The 15,100-nt window shown below is 53.8% G+C and overlaps 1 protein-coding gene across 2 annotated transcripts in view; it reads left to right on the plus strand.

Annotated features, from left to right (window-relative positions):
- MGAT5B (alpha-1,6-mannosylglycoprotein 6-beta-N-acetylglucosaminyltransferase B) overlaps nucleotides 1–13,360 on the plus strand; it is a 64,921-nt gene extending 51,561 nt beyond the window's left edge. Inside the window, exons 11-18 of one of the 2 annotated variants that reach the window (XM_015646043.2) lie at nucleotides 64–194; nucleotides 800–805; nucleotides 2,451–2,606; nucleotides 3,201–3,347; nucleotides 4,704–4,820; nucleotides 10,863–10,937; nucleotides 11,368–11,642; nucleotides 12,744–13,360. In XM_015646043.2, coding sequence (XP_015501529.1) covers nucleotides 64–194; nucleotides 800–805; nucleotides 2,451–2,606; nucleotides 3,201–3,347; nucleotides 4,704–4,820; nucleotides 10,863–10,937; nucleotides 11,368–11,642; nucleotides 12,744–12,942 — 1,106 coding nt within the window. In that variant the 3' untranslated portion in view covers nucleotides 12,943–13,360. The remainder of the gene's footprint in view (nucleotides 1–63; nucleotides 195–799; nucleotides 806–2,450; nucleotides 2,607–3,200; nucleotides 3,348–4,703; nucleotides 4,821–10,862; nucleotides 10,938–11,367; nucleotides 11,643–12,743) is intronic. The other variant, XM_015646044.2, reaches the window with a different exon arrangement.
- The last annotated feature ends 1,740 nt before the right edge of the window (nucleotides 13,361–15,100 follow it).

Consider the following 15,100-nt stretch of genomic DNA (forward strand, 5'->3'; position numbering starts at 1 on the left):
GTCCTGGGGACATCCCAAAAAACAACTGTCCAGCCACGTGTCTCCTCCCCTTGGTGCCCACAGCTCACACTCCCGACAACTCCTTCATGGGCTTCGTGTCAGAGGAGCTCAACCAGACCGAGAAACAGCTCATCAAGGCCAACAAAGTGAGCAGCATGGCCGTGGTGTACGGCAAGGAGGCCAGCATCTGGAAGGTGGGTGACCTTGGGCTGGTGGGGACAAGCCAGGCAGGCAGGGGTAGGCACAGGCAGAGCTGGGAGCCTCTGGCTCTCACCCTGAGCTGTGCAGGTGCAGATCTGGGTGTGTTCGTGGAGGATTGTCCTTGTCCCACTCCTGGGGGAGTGATGTGACACATCCAGAGCCTCCAAGCAAACAGGGAGAGGCTGGTGGGATGCCATTCCCTGCTCCTTGCTCTGGGTGATGCTTCCTCCCAGCAAGCTTTGAGGCTGAGGATTTAATATTGATGATTTTGTTTAATTAATTATAATGATTGTCACTAATTAATTGCAGTGATTGCTGCGTTATAATGGGGATAGTTTGTGTCTGCTTTCAAGCACTCTGTGAAAAGGGGTTGTGCTCCCCAAGCCTGGAGCAGCTGGGGGACAGGGTTGGGTCACTGCATGGGAACAGCCCCTCCAGCCCCCAAAACATCTCCCTGCATCTCCAGATGGGGCTCCCCCCATCTTATCCAGAGCTAGCAAGCTGCTTTTCCTTCCAGGGCTGTAAAAAGGAGCTAATTCTCATTGTCTGTTGATTTATTTCTATTTTTCCCTCTGTGCACCGCCTGGGGCTGCTCCAGTTGCAGGTACTGTACCACACCAGCTGCTGCTGGGCTTTGCCTCTGCGCCTCTTCTCGGGAGAGAAAAGGTTTCTGTTGGAGTTGACTTTGCCTTGACGTGGGCTTGGTCCTCTGGAGCTGCTGGGACTGATGTGGGTTGATGCAGTGGGGGCTGTGCCTGCTCTCCTTGCCAGCTTTCCTGATTAGCAGCTGCTAATTAGCAGGGATGCTTGTGGTGAGCCAGGATCCAGCCATGCCATCTCCTCTTTACTGGTGTTTGTGGGATTTCCATCACTCCTCAGGCCTGAGAGCAAATCCTCCCTTCCTCTGCCTGGCTGGGGGGCTCCCTGAAAGCCCTACTGAAACCCACTAAATCTCATTTTAGGAGAACTGCAACATCTTGTCTTATTTTTCTACCATTCCCCCGCCCTTTCTTATCCAGAAGTTTCCGTGGAGCTTAGTTAAGGTAATTTGGGAAGGCACTAAAGAGAGTTAAACCCCAGAATGGACATTTCCTTCCACCCTGAGTGCTACAGGCATTTGCTGTTTTGAGTCAGAACTCACAAACACCATCAGTTTTCCCCAAACTGCATATTTGGGGTCATTTATTCCTGGGTGAAGAGGCTGGGGCTGGGCCTTGCTGGTTCCTTGAGGCCAGGCTGCCTGGCCTCTGCTTCCCATCTTGTATCACTCCATGGAATAAAAAAGGGAATAGAGGGTTTCTTTCCTTATTTTGAGTGATTTTGAGGTCTAGAAAGGCAAAGACCACCTCCATCTCCTGGAGCCAGGTGCTTACTTAACAGCCTTGGGCCAAACACCCCCTCCAAAGCAGGATGTTTTTGACATTTAGAAACATTTCATTAAACCTCCCTTCCCTTTATTTCTCATTTCCTACCCCTCTGAACTTCTTGCCTCTGGCTCACAATAGGAGCTGAAGTTTTAATAAGCTGGGAAAGCCTTAGAGCCTTGGAGAATTCCAGGGATCCATGGCTGAGCGAAGAAATGCAGCATTCGAGGAGGCTTTAAGGCAACATACAGAGTTTTCTCAAATTCCCCATTTATAACTCCTTATTCCCCCTGGTCTTTGCTCTTTTGGGGATGTAGCAGCACTGGAAAATTCAGCATCCAAAGGATGGCCCCTTTGTGGTTTTTTCAAGCAAACAAAAAATCTGCAGCGGACAAATTGTTAAAATGAAAGGCTGCTTTGGAGCAAAAGGAGGGAAGCTTCCAAGAGAAGAAAATTGATGACCCCCTTCATTTTCCAGGTGGTGAAACAGGATTAAATCTGAATGAGAAAATCCTTGGAACTTGTTACTTGGAATAAGAGGCTATTAGCAAGCTCTGGTCTTTGCAGACTTCTTTCTGAACCCTCTGAAGCCTTTAATTCAGCAGCTCCAGAGTGGAAGTTGCCCTTGGAGGGGACAGGGAAGGCAGGAACTTGATCAGAGTGATGGATCCTGCAGTCATTCAGGCTCTCCAGGAGCCTGGGACAGTCCAGGATGTGTTTCCAAGGAATGAGGAGGGGAGGGTGGGGATTTTGCCCTGCTGTGTGTCTGCCTGAAGCATGGCAGGTGCTGTGGGACAGCATTTTGAGAGTTAACCCCCCCATAACAGTGAAGGGGAAGTCAGACCCATCCTTTGGTGTAGTTCACATCTCTGCCTTCCTCCCCAGGGCAAGGAGAAGTTCCTGGCCATCCTCAACAAGTACATGGAGATCCATGGCACGGTTTATTACGAGACACAGAGGCCACCCGAGGTGCCGGCGTTTGTGAAGAACCACGGGCTGCTGCCCCAGCACGAGTTCCAGCAGCTGCTGAGGAAGGCAAAGGTGGGTGAGGGCATCCCAGGACCTCCATTCCCTGTGCTCCTCCCCAGCTTGCAGGCACTCCCAGCTGGGATAATTAACCACGAGCCTCTCTGCCGGGATAATTAGGCAGGAACCGAGCAGAGCACATTTCAGATCAAGATGTGTCTGATGAATTTCTCCTTGCAGACTGTCCACAGGCAGAGCACAAAGTTTCCTCATGAATTCATTTATTGCTGAGTGGGGTGAGGAGTTTCTTTCCCACCTTATAGCTGTGATAAAAATAAACGAGATTCTTGGAGTGTGTGGGTGTGGGCGCATCCCTGTTGCCTTCAGCTGGTGCCTGGGGGAAATATTCCTGATTTACCAGCCCAAACAACTTTGGCAAAGCAGAATTGCTCCATGCAGGGCCCAAGTGATGGTTGTGAGCACCGTGGAGGAACCTGCAGCTCCTGGACACCCCATGGCTGTGGTTGATGGAAAAGGGGGAATTTTGAGCCCAGTTTATACCATTAGAGGCCTGGTGTGCAGGAGCAGAGAGGGGATGTTGATGGGTTTATCTGGGAGCTTTCCCTGTGGGGAACAATCACCCAGCAGCGCTGTGTTTCTGCCTTGCAGCTCTTCATTGGCTTTGGGTTCCCCTACGAGGGCCCGGCCCCGCTGGAGGCCATCGCCAACGGCTGCGTTTTCCTGCAGGCGCGGTTCAACCCTCCCCACAGCTCCCTCAACCACGAGTTCTTCCGTGGGAAACCCACGTCCAGAGAGGTAAATGTGGTGTGGGGGCTGCATGGAGCCACCCCTGGGCTTGGGCCAGCCTGGGGAAGAGCAGCTTCTACACTGAGGGTGCTTTTTTCCTTCGGCAAGATTTCCTCTGTGGATGTCTGCTGATGGGGTCTGGGGATCTGCCTCAGGGAGAAGGGGCTCTGCTGTAGGTTTGGGGTTTCCAAGGAGAAGGTGGTGCAGGAGCCCAGATCCATCATCCCCCACACCCTGCTCCCAACCCAGGGCGATGCTCTCCTCCTCATCCCTCTGTGCCCCACAGGGACAGCAGGACCTGCAGGGCAATGAAATCCCTCCAGGCTTGCCCATGGCTGGGAATTCAATCTAAGTAGAGCAGGAACTCTTTAAAACTTAAAGGCTTGAGAAAATTGCCTCTTTTATTATTAATAAAGTGGATAATGCAGAGCAAGGCTCCCTCGCCGAGCTGGGGGCTGTGCAGCTGGACTGGGCTGTCCTGCACCCCCCGAATTAGGAGTTAACACCCATTGGGGTGGGGCTGGGCTGTACCCCAGCCTGGAGCCGGCTGGCAGCCGGGGTGAGGGCTGTGAAATGCCTCAGGGTGTTCATGTGCCAGAGGGGAAGGAGGTGATCAATCTGCCGGGAAAGAAATGAGGAGGGACAGCAATGAGGAGGATAAACCACACAGCTCTTCTTCTGCAGCTGGCAGCGGTTCAGGCCCCTCTGCCATGTTTTGTGGTGCCCCCAAAACACCTCCTCTGCTCAGCAACCTCTCTCTTCCCTTCCCAGGGGAGAGCAGGGCTGAAAAGGCACCTCAGGGCTGACACAAAAGAGGCAGATCCCCAGAAATCAGCTGGGTGGGCAGCCCAGGGAGAAGAAGGATGTCAGTACCTGTGGAGTGGCAGTGAGTGGGCTGCCTGTGGCATCAGGGGAATGCAGCTTCCAGCACTGCTGTCTCCCAGTGCCAGACTCTCCCAGCCTTCAGTGGCAATGAATTTTCCCCCTGCCTTGTTTCTAGAGCTGGGAGATGTGGTGCCTTCACAGGCTTTTCCTGCTTTGGTGCGTTTTTACCATCCAGACCCACAGAGTGGCTGAGGTCAAGGTTAAATTGTTCCTGTGTTACCGAGATGGAGATATTCCAGCCTGCAAAAGGGATTCAGTGCTGCTGGGAATGGGGCATCCCAACCCAGTGGGAATTATAGCACATCATCCTGAGGTTGGGGAGCACCTGGATTCAGAGGAAACCTTCCTCCAGCACTCCCTGGTGCAGTGTTAAAGCCCAGTGTGGCTGTGAGGCTGCTGCTTCTCTCTGCCACCCAGCTGCCAGCAGGAAGCAGCAGCCGTTCCAGCAGGGATTGCAAAGCTGGCACCGCTGTGTTTCAGGTGTCCTCCCAACACCCATATGCTGAAGAGTTCATTGGGAAGCCCCACGTGTGGACTGTTGACTACAACAACTCCGAGGAGTTCGAAGCTGCCATCAAAACCATCATGAGGACCCAGGTAGGGCTCGGAGCAGTTTTGTGGTGACCTCCCCGCTGCTGGGTTTGGACAAGCAGCAGCAGATGTTGGAGCCTGGCTCTCCTTTTCAGACATTAATTTCTTTTCCTCTCTGGATTTTTTCATCCTTTCCTGCAGCCCCAGGGGCACACGTGCTCCCACCTTGCTCTGGCAGGAGCACTGTAGGTGTTTCCTCAGGGCAGAGCTGTGCCTTTGAGGGATCCCCTGGGAATCCTGTGGGTAGGCCTGGAGCAAGGGGAGGCTGAGATAAGGTTTGGGAGCAGGGGCTGAGGCTGCTGCAGGTGTAGAGCAGTTCTAGGAGCTGGTGTGATAATGAAGATAAACCCAGAGAGCTGCAGCCCTGTGCACCTGCCTTTCCCCCATTTCACTGATCCTTACCTTGGGATGGAGCAAATCGATGGGAATAACTTCAGGAGCTGCCTCTGTGAGGGATGTAAGGAAGGGGAGAACCCCAGGGAAAGCAGCATTCCTGCTGTGCCCACTCCAGAAATGCTCCCTCATGAATATTTACCTCCCACCCTGTAACAGGAGCCTTTCAAGCTGTCCAGATTATTCAAATCAGTTTTCCTGGAGGGGAGGAAAGTGCTGATAGCCATTTTGCTGGCTCCTGGGTTGAGGCATCCTCTCTGGAGGACAGGGATGTGCTGTGGAACCCTGGGTTCACGGTGCTGGGTGGGATTTGGGGGCACAGGTGTGATGCTGGTCAGAGAAGGCTCATCCTTGCTTTCCCTGCATTAGAAGCTGCAGAGGTGGGTGCCTGTGGCAATCTGGGGACCTGATTCAGGTGATGTGGCTGTGCCATCACCCTGTGTCACCTCCTCCAGGGTGATTTACTGCAGCTCTTCTCATTTTCTCCGTGAGTTTGTAAAGACTGATCAAACCCGACGTAGGAAAACAGTTGTTGTTTTGCACATTCATTCCTCTATCTTGATTAGAATGAAATTAAAAATAATGACATCCCTGCTGCTGTGCTGCCAGGCTGTCAGAGCTTGACCCTCCACCATCTGGGCTGGAGACAGCCCTGAAGTGAAGGAATTGCGGTGGGTGGGAGGCTGGGAGCTGTTCTGGGAGAGAGAAGGGAATTTTCAGTTTTTCCAGAAGAGAAGAAAGCAAACAGTGAAGCCTGGTGCTGTGGTGCTGTTAAACTAATTAAAGAATGGTGAGGTTGAGGATGGAGAAAGGGCTGTGCTGGTTCCTGGGCAGCTGTGCTGTGCTCCTGCAGTGTTGGCTGGATGTGCACCAGGTCATTTAGGTGCTTAATGGTCTGGTTAAAAATTAAAGAAATGAAAAGGATTTTAGGGAAGGGTTTGGTGGCGTGATGGGCACTGGGCAGGAGGAGCTGCTGTCCAGAACTGGGCACTCACTGGAGTGTGCTGCTGTTGTGCCCAACCCAAAAAAGGGGGTTTTGCCCCAAATCAAGCTCCTGTCTCAGCTCTTCTCCTCATTCCCACCCTGGGATCAGGACCCCCTCTGCAGTGCCCTCCCAGGAAGCATCCCAGCCTCTGGAATTACCCTCAGCTGCTGGGAGTCCTAAATTTGCCCCAAATGAACAACTCCAGTCACTGAGGCCCCGTTTGCTCTGCGACACGAGGTCCTTCCCACCAACATCCACAACTCCCCTCCCTGGGGTTTCAAAGACATTGTATAAATCCTCCCAGAGCAGAGCAGGGAGTGAGTGTGAATAACTTACAGCAGCCTCTTTCCTTCCCCCCCCACCACCTTTTTATCTTTTAAATAGAAAGGCCTGCTTTATTAGAGATGTTGTCAAGGCAATTAAGCCTAAAAATTGACCTACCTTACAGGTTTAAAAGCCTTATTATGGGCTTTGGCTCCAGGAGTCCATGGGTATCTTGTCTTTAAAATACTGTTTGTTACAGCAGGAATTGAAAACAAGGGCATTAGCAGGAGGAGCAGCAGAAAGATGGTAGCTGGGCAATTTAGTGGTCCTGTTCCCAACCAGTTACTGGAGTTTGGAGGAATTATTTTACTGACTCCTATTTTTTTCCCCCCTGAAGGCAAAATGGGGTGTTTTGTTATTGGAATATCTAATAAATTTGTCTGTGTTTCAGAATAACCAACATCAATTTATTTTTTTTTTCTGTCAAAACATTTCATTTCAAAATTACTGGAATGAAATACTATGGTTTTGTTTCCCATCTGCCTGCCTTTGTTTGGAAATACCCTGCCAATTTATTGAAAGGAATGCTGGATCTGAAATGATGCATTTCCCTTTGCTTCACCAACTCAGACAGATTGAACCTGAAACACAACATTTTCCCTCTCCCTGATGGATGAAAACATTGGAAATTGAAAAGTGACCTGAAATTGATTTTATTTAGGGAATTTTTGTTGTCATATGACCGTAAAATCACATATCCCAGAGATGTTTTGCATCTTCTAGGCCAGAACTCAGTAAGACATTTTTGGGGATATGGGATTTTGTGGGAAAACTGGCTTTGCCATCAGCTGGAAGCTGTGCTGGGGACCAGGGGCTGGGAACCAGGATGCTGAGAGCCTGTCTGGGAATGTGGGAGCTGGTTCATGAAGCTGGCAGTAACTCTGGTGTGGTCAAGCTGACAAGAAGCTCTCCCTGCTTTGTTCCAAGGGGGATTTACTGGTTCTCAGCAATATTTTAGTGTCACTGCAGCACCCCAGTTTCTGCTGCTGACCCACAGGGCTGCAGCTCAGGGCAGGCTGTGCCCTCCCACAGCTCCTGCTGGGCTGGCACTGCTCCCCAGGCACAGGGCTGGCTGCTGCCTTTGTGCAAACAGAGCAGTTGGGATGCAGCCGGCGTCCCTCCCAACCTAGTTCTGCCTGAAAGAAACTTCTTCCTTCTGGAGGCAGAGCTGAATCACGCCTGGGACGTGGCTGGGGTTTGCAATCTGTGTTCTTTTCCCCCAAGAACAGCCCTTGTGCTGCCCTATCTCATCCTTTTGGAGGTGACACCCATTCCAGGTCGCCCTGCAGCTGCTGGGCAAGGTTTTTGGCAGGCTCATCTCACTTGGAGCAGCTCTGGCTTTCCCTGATGGTTTGCATCCCTGACCTATTTATAAGGAAAGTTAAAACCAGGGAAGCACCAAACCCCTTTACCCCAGAGATGAAATCTCAGCACAGGGCCAGGAGGTGGTGTCCCCCTGGGAAAGGTGATGCTGGAGGCTTGTCCCAGTGATGGATTCTGTCTCTCATCCTGGGGTTAGAGGCTGGAGAAGGAGAGAAGTTTGCAAGCACCACCATTTTCCGGGCCTTCAGCTTTTCCCATTGTCAAAACCAGTCCTCACACAAGCAATTTAATAGACCCAATATTCTGGTGTAGTGAAGGGAGAAGGCTTCATTATATTAAAGTCAAACATACAGGACTATAATGGAAAATTATACATTTCAGACTATGCCTGAAAGAGCGGCACATTAAACATCACAGTGAAAATAGCTGGTTAAAATGTTCCAGCCTGCTGTTACGTGCCAGCACAGAATTGCATTATTTTTCTACTTATTTGTCTGATGACGTTCAGGTTTTTTCCCGCCCCTCTTTCTTTTTCTTTTGAATGAAGGAGGTCTTCATTCCCTTCCAGCTGGAGACTCTGAACCCAGGGCTCTCGTGGTGGCAGCCCCATGGGACACCAGTAACTCCCTGCTTGGCTGATGGAGGGAGCAGTGGGGCTGGGAAGCTCTGGCTCTGTGTTCCCCACAGGATGGCAAAGCCCATCTTACCAACCCCTCCATTCCCTCCCATGCCAGCATCATCCTGCAGTGGGATGCAGTGATCCCCACCTCAGAACCCCCTCCTCTTCCTCCTCCTCCTCCTCCCTCCCAGGGCTCTGGGGACATCCTGAGCTCCCCGTGAGGAGTGCCATTAACAGCTTGGCTGTTGAGAAGAGGCCGAGCCTGTCAGATCTTAATTAAGCAATTATCTTCTCAAAATTGGCATTTTCTCAGTCTTGAGTGCACCAGCTGAATCCTAACAAAACCTGGAGAGGGGAGCAGAGGGAAGTGAGAGCCTTTGGGGGACCCCTGAGAGGGAGAGGGGCTGCAGTGGGCTCCAGCCCACTCCTGATGCCCAGGGATCCCACAGAGCCCCTGGGAGCCTTGGAGAGGTGGGATTGCACCCCTGGATACATGTGCAGGCACAAGGAGGGGCTGTGTGAGGTGTGCAGCGTTCTGGGGGATGAGGCTGCTTCTGGAATCGTGCCTGGCAAAGGGGCAAGGCCCCCCATGAAAGCAGGGGTGAGACGAAGCTGAGCACTGGTGATGCTGAGCAAGGGGTGCTTTGTCTCCTCCAAACCTGTGCCACGCAGTCCCAGCCTGGCTCTGAAACCCAGACAGGCAATTTTGCTTTGAGAGGGCTCTGCCCCAGTTAACTGAGAGCCCATCAGGAATTCAGAGGCAGGATTGGTGCCTGTCACTGTGTCAGCCCTGATTAGCGTGCACATCTGTAATTAGATGAAACAGCTGTGCTTTCCAGCCTGTCTGAGATCTCAGGTGGGATATTTATGGCAGGGAGATGCTTCGAGGGTTCTCAGCAGACTGAGCCTTTGAGCTTGGTTTTGACAGGTACTTCAAAAGGAAATAGCTATTTTGGAGGTGCAGAGCTCAGAAAATAGAAGCATCAGTGTTTTCTGGATTAATTATCTTTGGGTGGTTTTGCTTATAATCCTTCTGAATAAAACCTCTGCAGAGATGCACAAGGGGAAAGGAGGTCCCAGGACTGGCCCCTTCCATGCACCAACCTCCTGCACCTCATCTAACATCTCTGGAAAAATAAGGGACTGTGGAAAAATATGTCTTCCCAGGGCAGAAAATTCCTTAAAAAATAATTTGTTCCAGAGGGAAGGGAGGCATCAATCGCAAGCCCTTGTGGCAGTGCTCTTCCCATGGGGAAAATCACTGCAGACCTGGGGGCAGGCACTGGTCCTGCTGAAGGCAGGGAGCCTGGTTGGCTGCTCCAGGCTGCTCCAGGCTGCTCCAAGCTGTTCCAGGCTGCTCCAGGCTGCTCCAGGCTGCTCCTGGCTATTCCTGGCTATTCCAGGCTGCCCCTGGCTATTCCAGGCTGCTCCAGGCTGCTCCTGGCTGCTCCTGGCTGCCCTGGAACCTGTGCCACCACAGTGCCATGGACAAGCTCATGTGGGGACACTGCTGAGCCACTGTGCAGAGGAGGGAGGGCAGGCAGAGTCTCCTGGAGAGCAGGAGCATTTTGTAACCCACACTGAAAATATCCCATGGTTTGAGCACTGCTGACTCTGTAAATAGCAGTTCTGGACGTGGAGGTGCAGGGACAGCACTGACATCCATGTGGGCACCAGTGTTTGCTCCATCCCAGTGCTCACCCAGCTCCTGCCCCTCTGCCCCATCCCAGCAGGGACCACCAAGCCCCTGGGACTGGCAGAGATGACAGATTCCACCCCCCACATCCACCTGCACTGGGCAGCAAACCCTCAGTGATGTGGCAGTGGGAAAAGGGAGATGCTTTTCCCTGGGTTGTGCACAGCCAGTCCCACCCCTGCCCTTTCCTGGCCAGTTTTGTGGTTTGGAGCCTGGAGCTTCCTCTCTGAGTGGTCAGGGGAACAGAGGATGCCAGACCAGACCTGGGGCAGCACCGAGATGCTCTTGCTCTGGATTAGCTTGGCATCTTTCCCAATTCTACCTCTTCCCCTGTATTTTAAGATTGCTCCACCCTTGCCCACAGCTTCAGAGTGTTTGTTGGGCTGGAACAGTTTGTGCTTTAGTTTGAAGTGACCTATTGGATGAAAACTGATTTGATTTTATAACTCACTAAAAGTGGAGAGAAGGTAGACTAAAGTGGAACAGGGTGATTTCATTTGCACCAGTAGGCTGAACCTAAAGTACTCCTCTCTCTTTATCACTTTATGAGGTTTCTCCAGCCCTAGGATTCTTCCCTGCTTGCTTTGGTGGGCAGACACGAGTTGTGGGCTCTGGTGGGTGGGGGAGCTGTGCCCAAGGTTCTGCTGCTCAGGGGCAGGGCAAGGCTGTCCCCAGCTGCTGCCTGTGCTCTGCTCTTGCCCTTCACAGGTGGACCCTTACCTGCCTTACGAGTACACCTGTGAGGGGATGCTGGAGCGGATCCACGCCTACATTCAGCACCAGGTTGGGGAGAATCCCTTTCCTCCCTGGGGAAACATCTCTGTCCTCGTGGACAAATTTCCCTCTTCTCCCTGGGGAGCATCCCTGTTCTGCCATGGGCACGGTGCAGGCTGTGCCCTGATTGCAGAGAGCACCAGGAGATGGGGCTGGGGGAGGCTTGTCGTGGACCAGAGGTGCTGGGGGTTGGTGGAGGATACCTGAGGGTGCCGGGGCTGGGTCAGGGCCTTTCTGCTGCAGAGAATAAGGCAGCAGTGGGAGGAGAGGTGAGAGAAGAGGTTCATCCCCCACAGCAGGAGATGCCATCTCTGCATGCAAATGATCTCAACCTGATGAGCAAAGTCATCACCCAAAGTGTCCTCCTGTCCCACCAGTGGCCTCCCTTCCCTGCTGTTAACATCTCAGGGCGCTGACCCATTATCTCCTCTGCCACCAGGATTTCTGCACCACATCATCTCTTCCTCCGTCTCCCAAGACCAAGACTCCTGCTATGCAAAGCCCTCCAAGCCTGCTGGCCCTGTCCCCCAACTCCACCCACCTGGTGTGGTCCCCCAGCGCCGGGAGGGCTCCCCAGGCGTGGCCCCCGGTGGCCTCGCTGCAGGTGTGGGTGTCGGAGCCCCAGCACACGTGCACGGAGACGTGCCGGCGGCACGGGCTGGTCTGCGAGCCCACCTTCTTCAGGTTCCTCAACAAGGAGGAGGTGTTTCTCCAGTGAGTTGGGGCCTTCTCAGTGAGCTTGTGGGGAGGGCCACCAGACAGATGATGTTCCCTTTGCTCCCCACATCCCCTGCACCCATTTTCCTCACGTTCCCCCTCCCAAAATCCCAGTGATGAGCCTTCATGCCCAAGTCAGGGCCCAGCTTCACTCTTCAGCAGGCAACAACAGCGTTTCCAACCACGGTTCCGCCTCTTTCCGACCCCATTCCTCTCCACCTCCCACATGCTCTCTCCCCTTCCTCTCCTTTTTAATGTCTCTCTCTATAAAACTGCATTTTGAACACACAGTGGTGAAGTTTTAATAGAGTATAAATCTGCCACTGGGCTCCGTGCTGCTCTCTGGGCAATTAAAATGCGAGCGTTGCCGGTGCTGTCACGCTGGTCAGGCAGGCGCCGCGCGTCCCGCTGACATTTTTATAGGATAAATTAGAGCTGGGGCCTGCCTTTCACTCCTTCCCCCTGCACATCCTCCTCCAGACCTTAAACCAAGCTAACTCAGGGAATTGTCAGTTGGGAAGGGTTGGTGGGAGGGCAGTGCCAGTGCTGCTGCTCTGTCTGGGAGGGGAGGGGTGTTAAAATCCACCTGTGCATTTCTGCTGCTCCTCGGGGCTTTTGCTGCTGCCCAGCCCAGTTTTGTGGTTAATCCCGGCTAACGGGGAGCATGTGGGAATTCACTGATCCCCTGGCCCTTCCAGGGAGTGTTATCTGCAGTAGGAGGTGTCCATGGAGAGAGGACAGAGCTGTTGGTCAGCAAGGGGCTGTAAGAGAGCCATTGAACATCATCAGCTGGAAGGGACCCACAAGGATCACTGAGTCCAGCTCCTAGGATTTGGGTGGGGTTTTGTGGGTGATTCTGAGCCATCTGTGGGTTGGGGCAGTCTCTGGGCTGCAGGGTTGAGTTGTCAGGGTCTCCCCTTCCTGCGTGGCGTGTTGGGCTGGTGACGAGCACTCACGTGTAGCCAAGGGGTGGCAAACAGAGCTCAGCAAAGACCTGCCCCACCCTTAGCAAAGGAACCTCCCCAGGAAGGACAAAAACCCTTCAGTGACCCCCCAGCAGACCCTCACCTGACCTGAGCACCTTGCCTTGGCCCCCAGGCTCAGCATCGCCTGCGACAGCACCGAGTACGAGATGAACCATCTGTACCCCGCGGTGGCCGAGAACGTCCACGAGTGCTACCTCCAGAAGGAGCCGCTGCTCTTCAGCTGTGCCGGCTCCAACGCCAAGTACCGGCGCCTGTGTCCCTGCCGCGATTTCCGCCAAGGACAGGTGGCTCTGTGCAGGGACTGCTTGTGACGGGCCGGCCACACCGCGCCTGCCACACCGGCACCGCGTGGCTTCTCCTCAACTCTGCGGCGGCCGAGGAGCTGGGACGGGTCCCTGCCGGTGGCTGAGCCGGGGCTGTCGGACTCTGGGGGTTGTTTCATCCACCAGCCAACTGTGAATGACCATGGCCTGAACTCTGGAGTCATTTTCTTCCCGAGGAGCATCGTCCGACCGCATCCGAACCCACCTGGACCTGGTGGCACTGGGATGGGATGGTGGGGAGAGAGGGGCTGGGAACTCCCTTCCCCTCCTCTGGCAATGGGACAAGCCACCAGCAGACTGCAGTTTCAGGGTTTTCATCTTCTTCAAGCATCCTAAGTTGTTTTATTTATTGATTTTTTTAACCCTCCCCCTGACAAGTGGTAAATTAAAGGGGAATCCACACCCAGCCCTTCTGTGGGAGTTCTTGGGCAGAGAGGGCTGCACTGCTGGGGGCAGGGGTGATGCTGGTGGCTGTTGTGGATGTGGAGCTGGGGAGGGAGTGGCTGGGTTGGATGGACACATTGGGGGCTGCCAGGAGCATTCCCTGGTACCCCCAGGAAGAGCCAGGAAGTGTGGGCTGGACAGTGAAGGGTGGGATGGGGCTGGCTCCTGGGAAAGCTGCTGGTCCTCAGGCAGGGCAGAGGTGCCCAAAGTGATCCCCCCCAGCCTCCAGGCTGCTCTTCACCCTGCTGGGCCATGCACGGAGCTGAACATCTCCCCAGGGATGGTGGGAGCTGCTGGTGAGGGCACAGGGGCTGCTCGGGATTCAGGTGAGTGGGCAGAGGGGAGGAATTCCTGGTGGGAATTCAAGGGCAGAGCAGCTGAAGAGCAACATCCTGACTCTGTGTGCCCCAGATATTGCCAGCACAGCAAGAGGTGAGCTCCAAGCAACCATCTTCCATAGAACTCTTCGCTTCTTCCCTTTCCTTAGTGCTGCTCCTCTTGCTTTGAGGGAGTTTCCCCCCCACTGCTGAAGTTTCCCCTCCTGGCACGTCCCTGGCTGGGTTGGTGCTGCCTGGGGTGACCTGGTTTGTTTTTGGGGCTGCTCACCAGGGCAAGGTGTTGCTGTAAGGTTGGTGCTCAGCCCTGCTGCTGCTTGCGAGGTTGAAAGGGGAGATTCCTGCACGCCATAAAACGTGTGGCTGGAAAATCAGGGGCCAGGAATGTTTTTTTGCTCCTGGGATTGCTCCTGGCGTGGCTGGCGAGGGAGGCTGGTGGGGTGGCAGCCTGATCTGGCACTGCAGGATCCCTGGCAGGATTGTCCCCTCTGGCTCACAGTCTGATGAGAGCAGAGGCAGGATGAGTGCATGAGGTCTGCCCTGTGCCCCAGCCACTCGCTGGAGCTGTGCCACACCCCTGGCACATCCAGCCTGCCCTCCCCATGTCCCTGCTGTGTCACCACAGGGTGCTGTGTCCTCTGGGCACCCCCCATGTCAGCCTGGCCACATCCTGCCCTGGACGGAGACGCTGCCGTTATCCCAGAGCAATTTATCATCTTCAGCTCCAAACTGCGTGGGCAGCCTCCATCCTGCCTGTGACGCCAGCCCAGGGGAAGGATTGATTAAGTAATTTTTGTGTCTTGCAGCCAGCGTGTGTCTAAATAAAAGCAGCACAAGCCTCTCTTCGCAGAGCTGAGCAGCAACACCGCTCCACAGCACCTTTCATCTCAGCCTCAAAGCGTCCCCTGGCACAGACTGCTGCCAGTGCTGGGTGGGCAGCAGCTGGGCTGGGAGAGGCATGGGGGGTCTGCCAGCAGGAACCACCAGCAGTTCACCTCCCAGGGCTGTAAACACAAAATAAAACCAGATTTTATAGGAGGTCTAAGCGAGTTTTAAAGACTGAGAGGCTCGGGATGCCTCGTGAGGCAGTGCTTGTTATACATCAGCTCCCTGGGCAGCTTTTTCCACTGTTTCTGCTCAGCTGCTTTTAAAATAGCCTTCACCTTTCAGCAGTCCAGCGCTGCCTCCCACTGCAGAGAGCCCAAATTATCCCCTGGCAGGAGCATTTTTCTCCAGGCAGAAATAAAAGGTGGCTGGCTCACCTTCGCCGCTGTCATGGGAAATAATGATCTGTCTGGAACCTTGTTGGAACTCAAGTCAGCCTGTAAATTTGGGTGATGGGGCTGAGTGAGGCTCTGCTATTGCCT

Source organism: Parus major, chromosome 18 (genome assembly GCF_001522545.3).
Source record: "Parus major isolate Abel chromosome 18, Parus_major1.1, whole genome shotgun sequence".
Classification (NCBI taxonomy): domain Eukaryota; kingdom Metazoa; phylum Chordata; class Aves; order Passeriformes; family Paridae; genus Parus; species Parus major.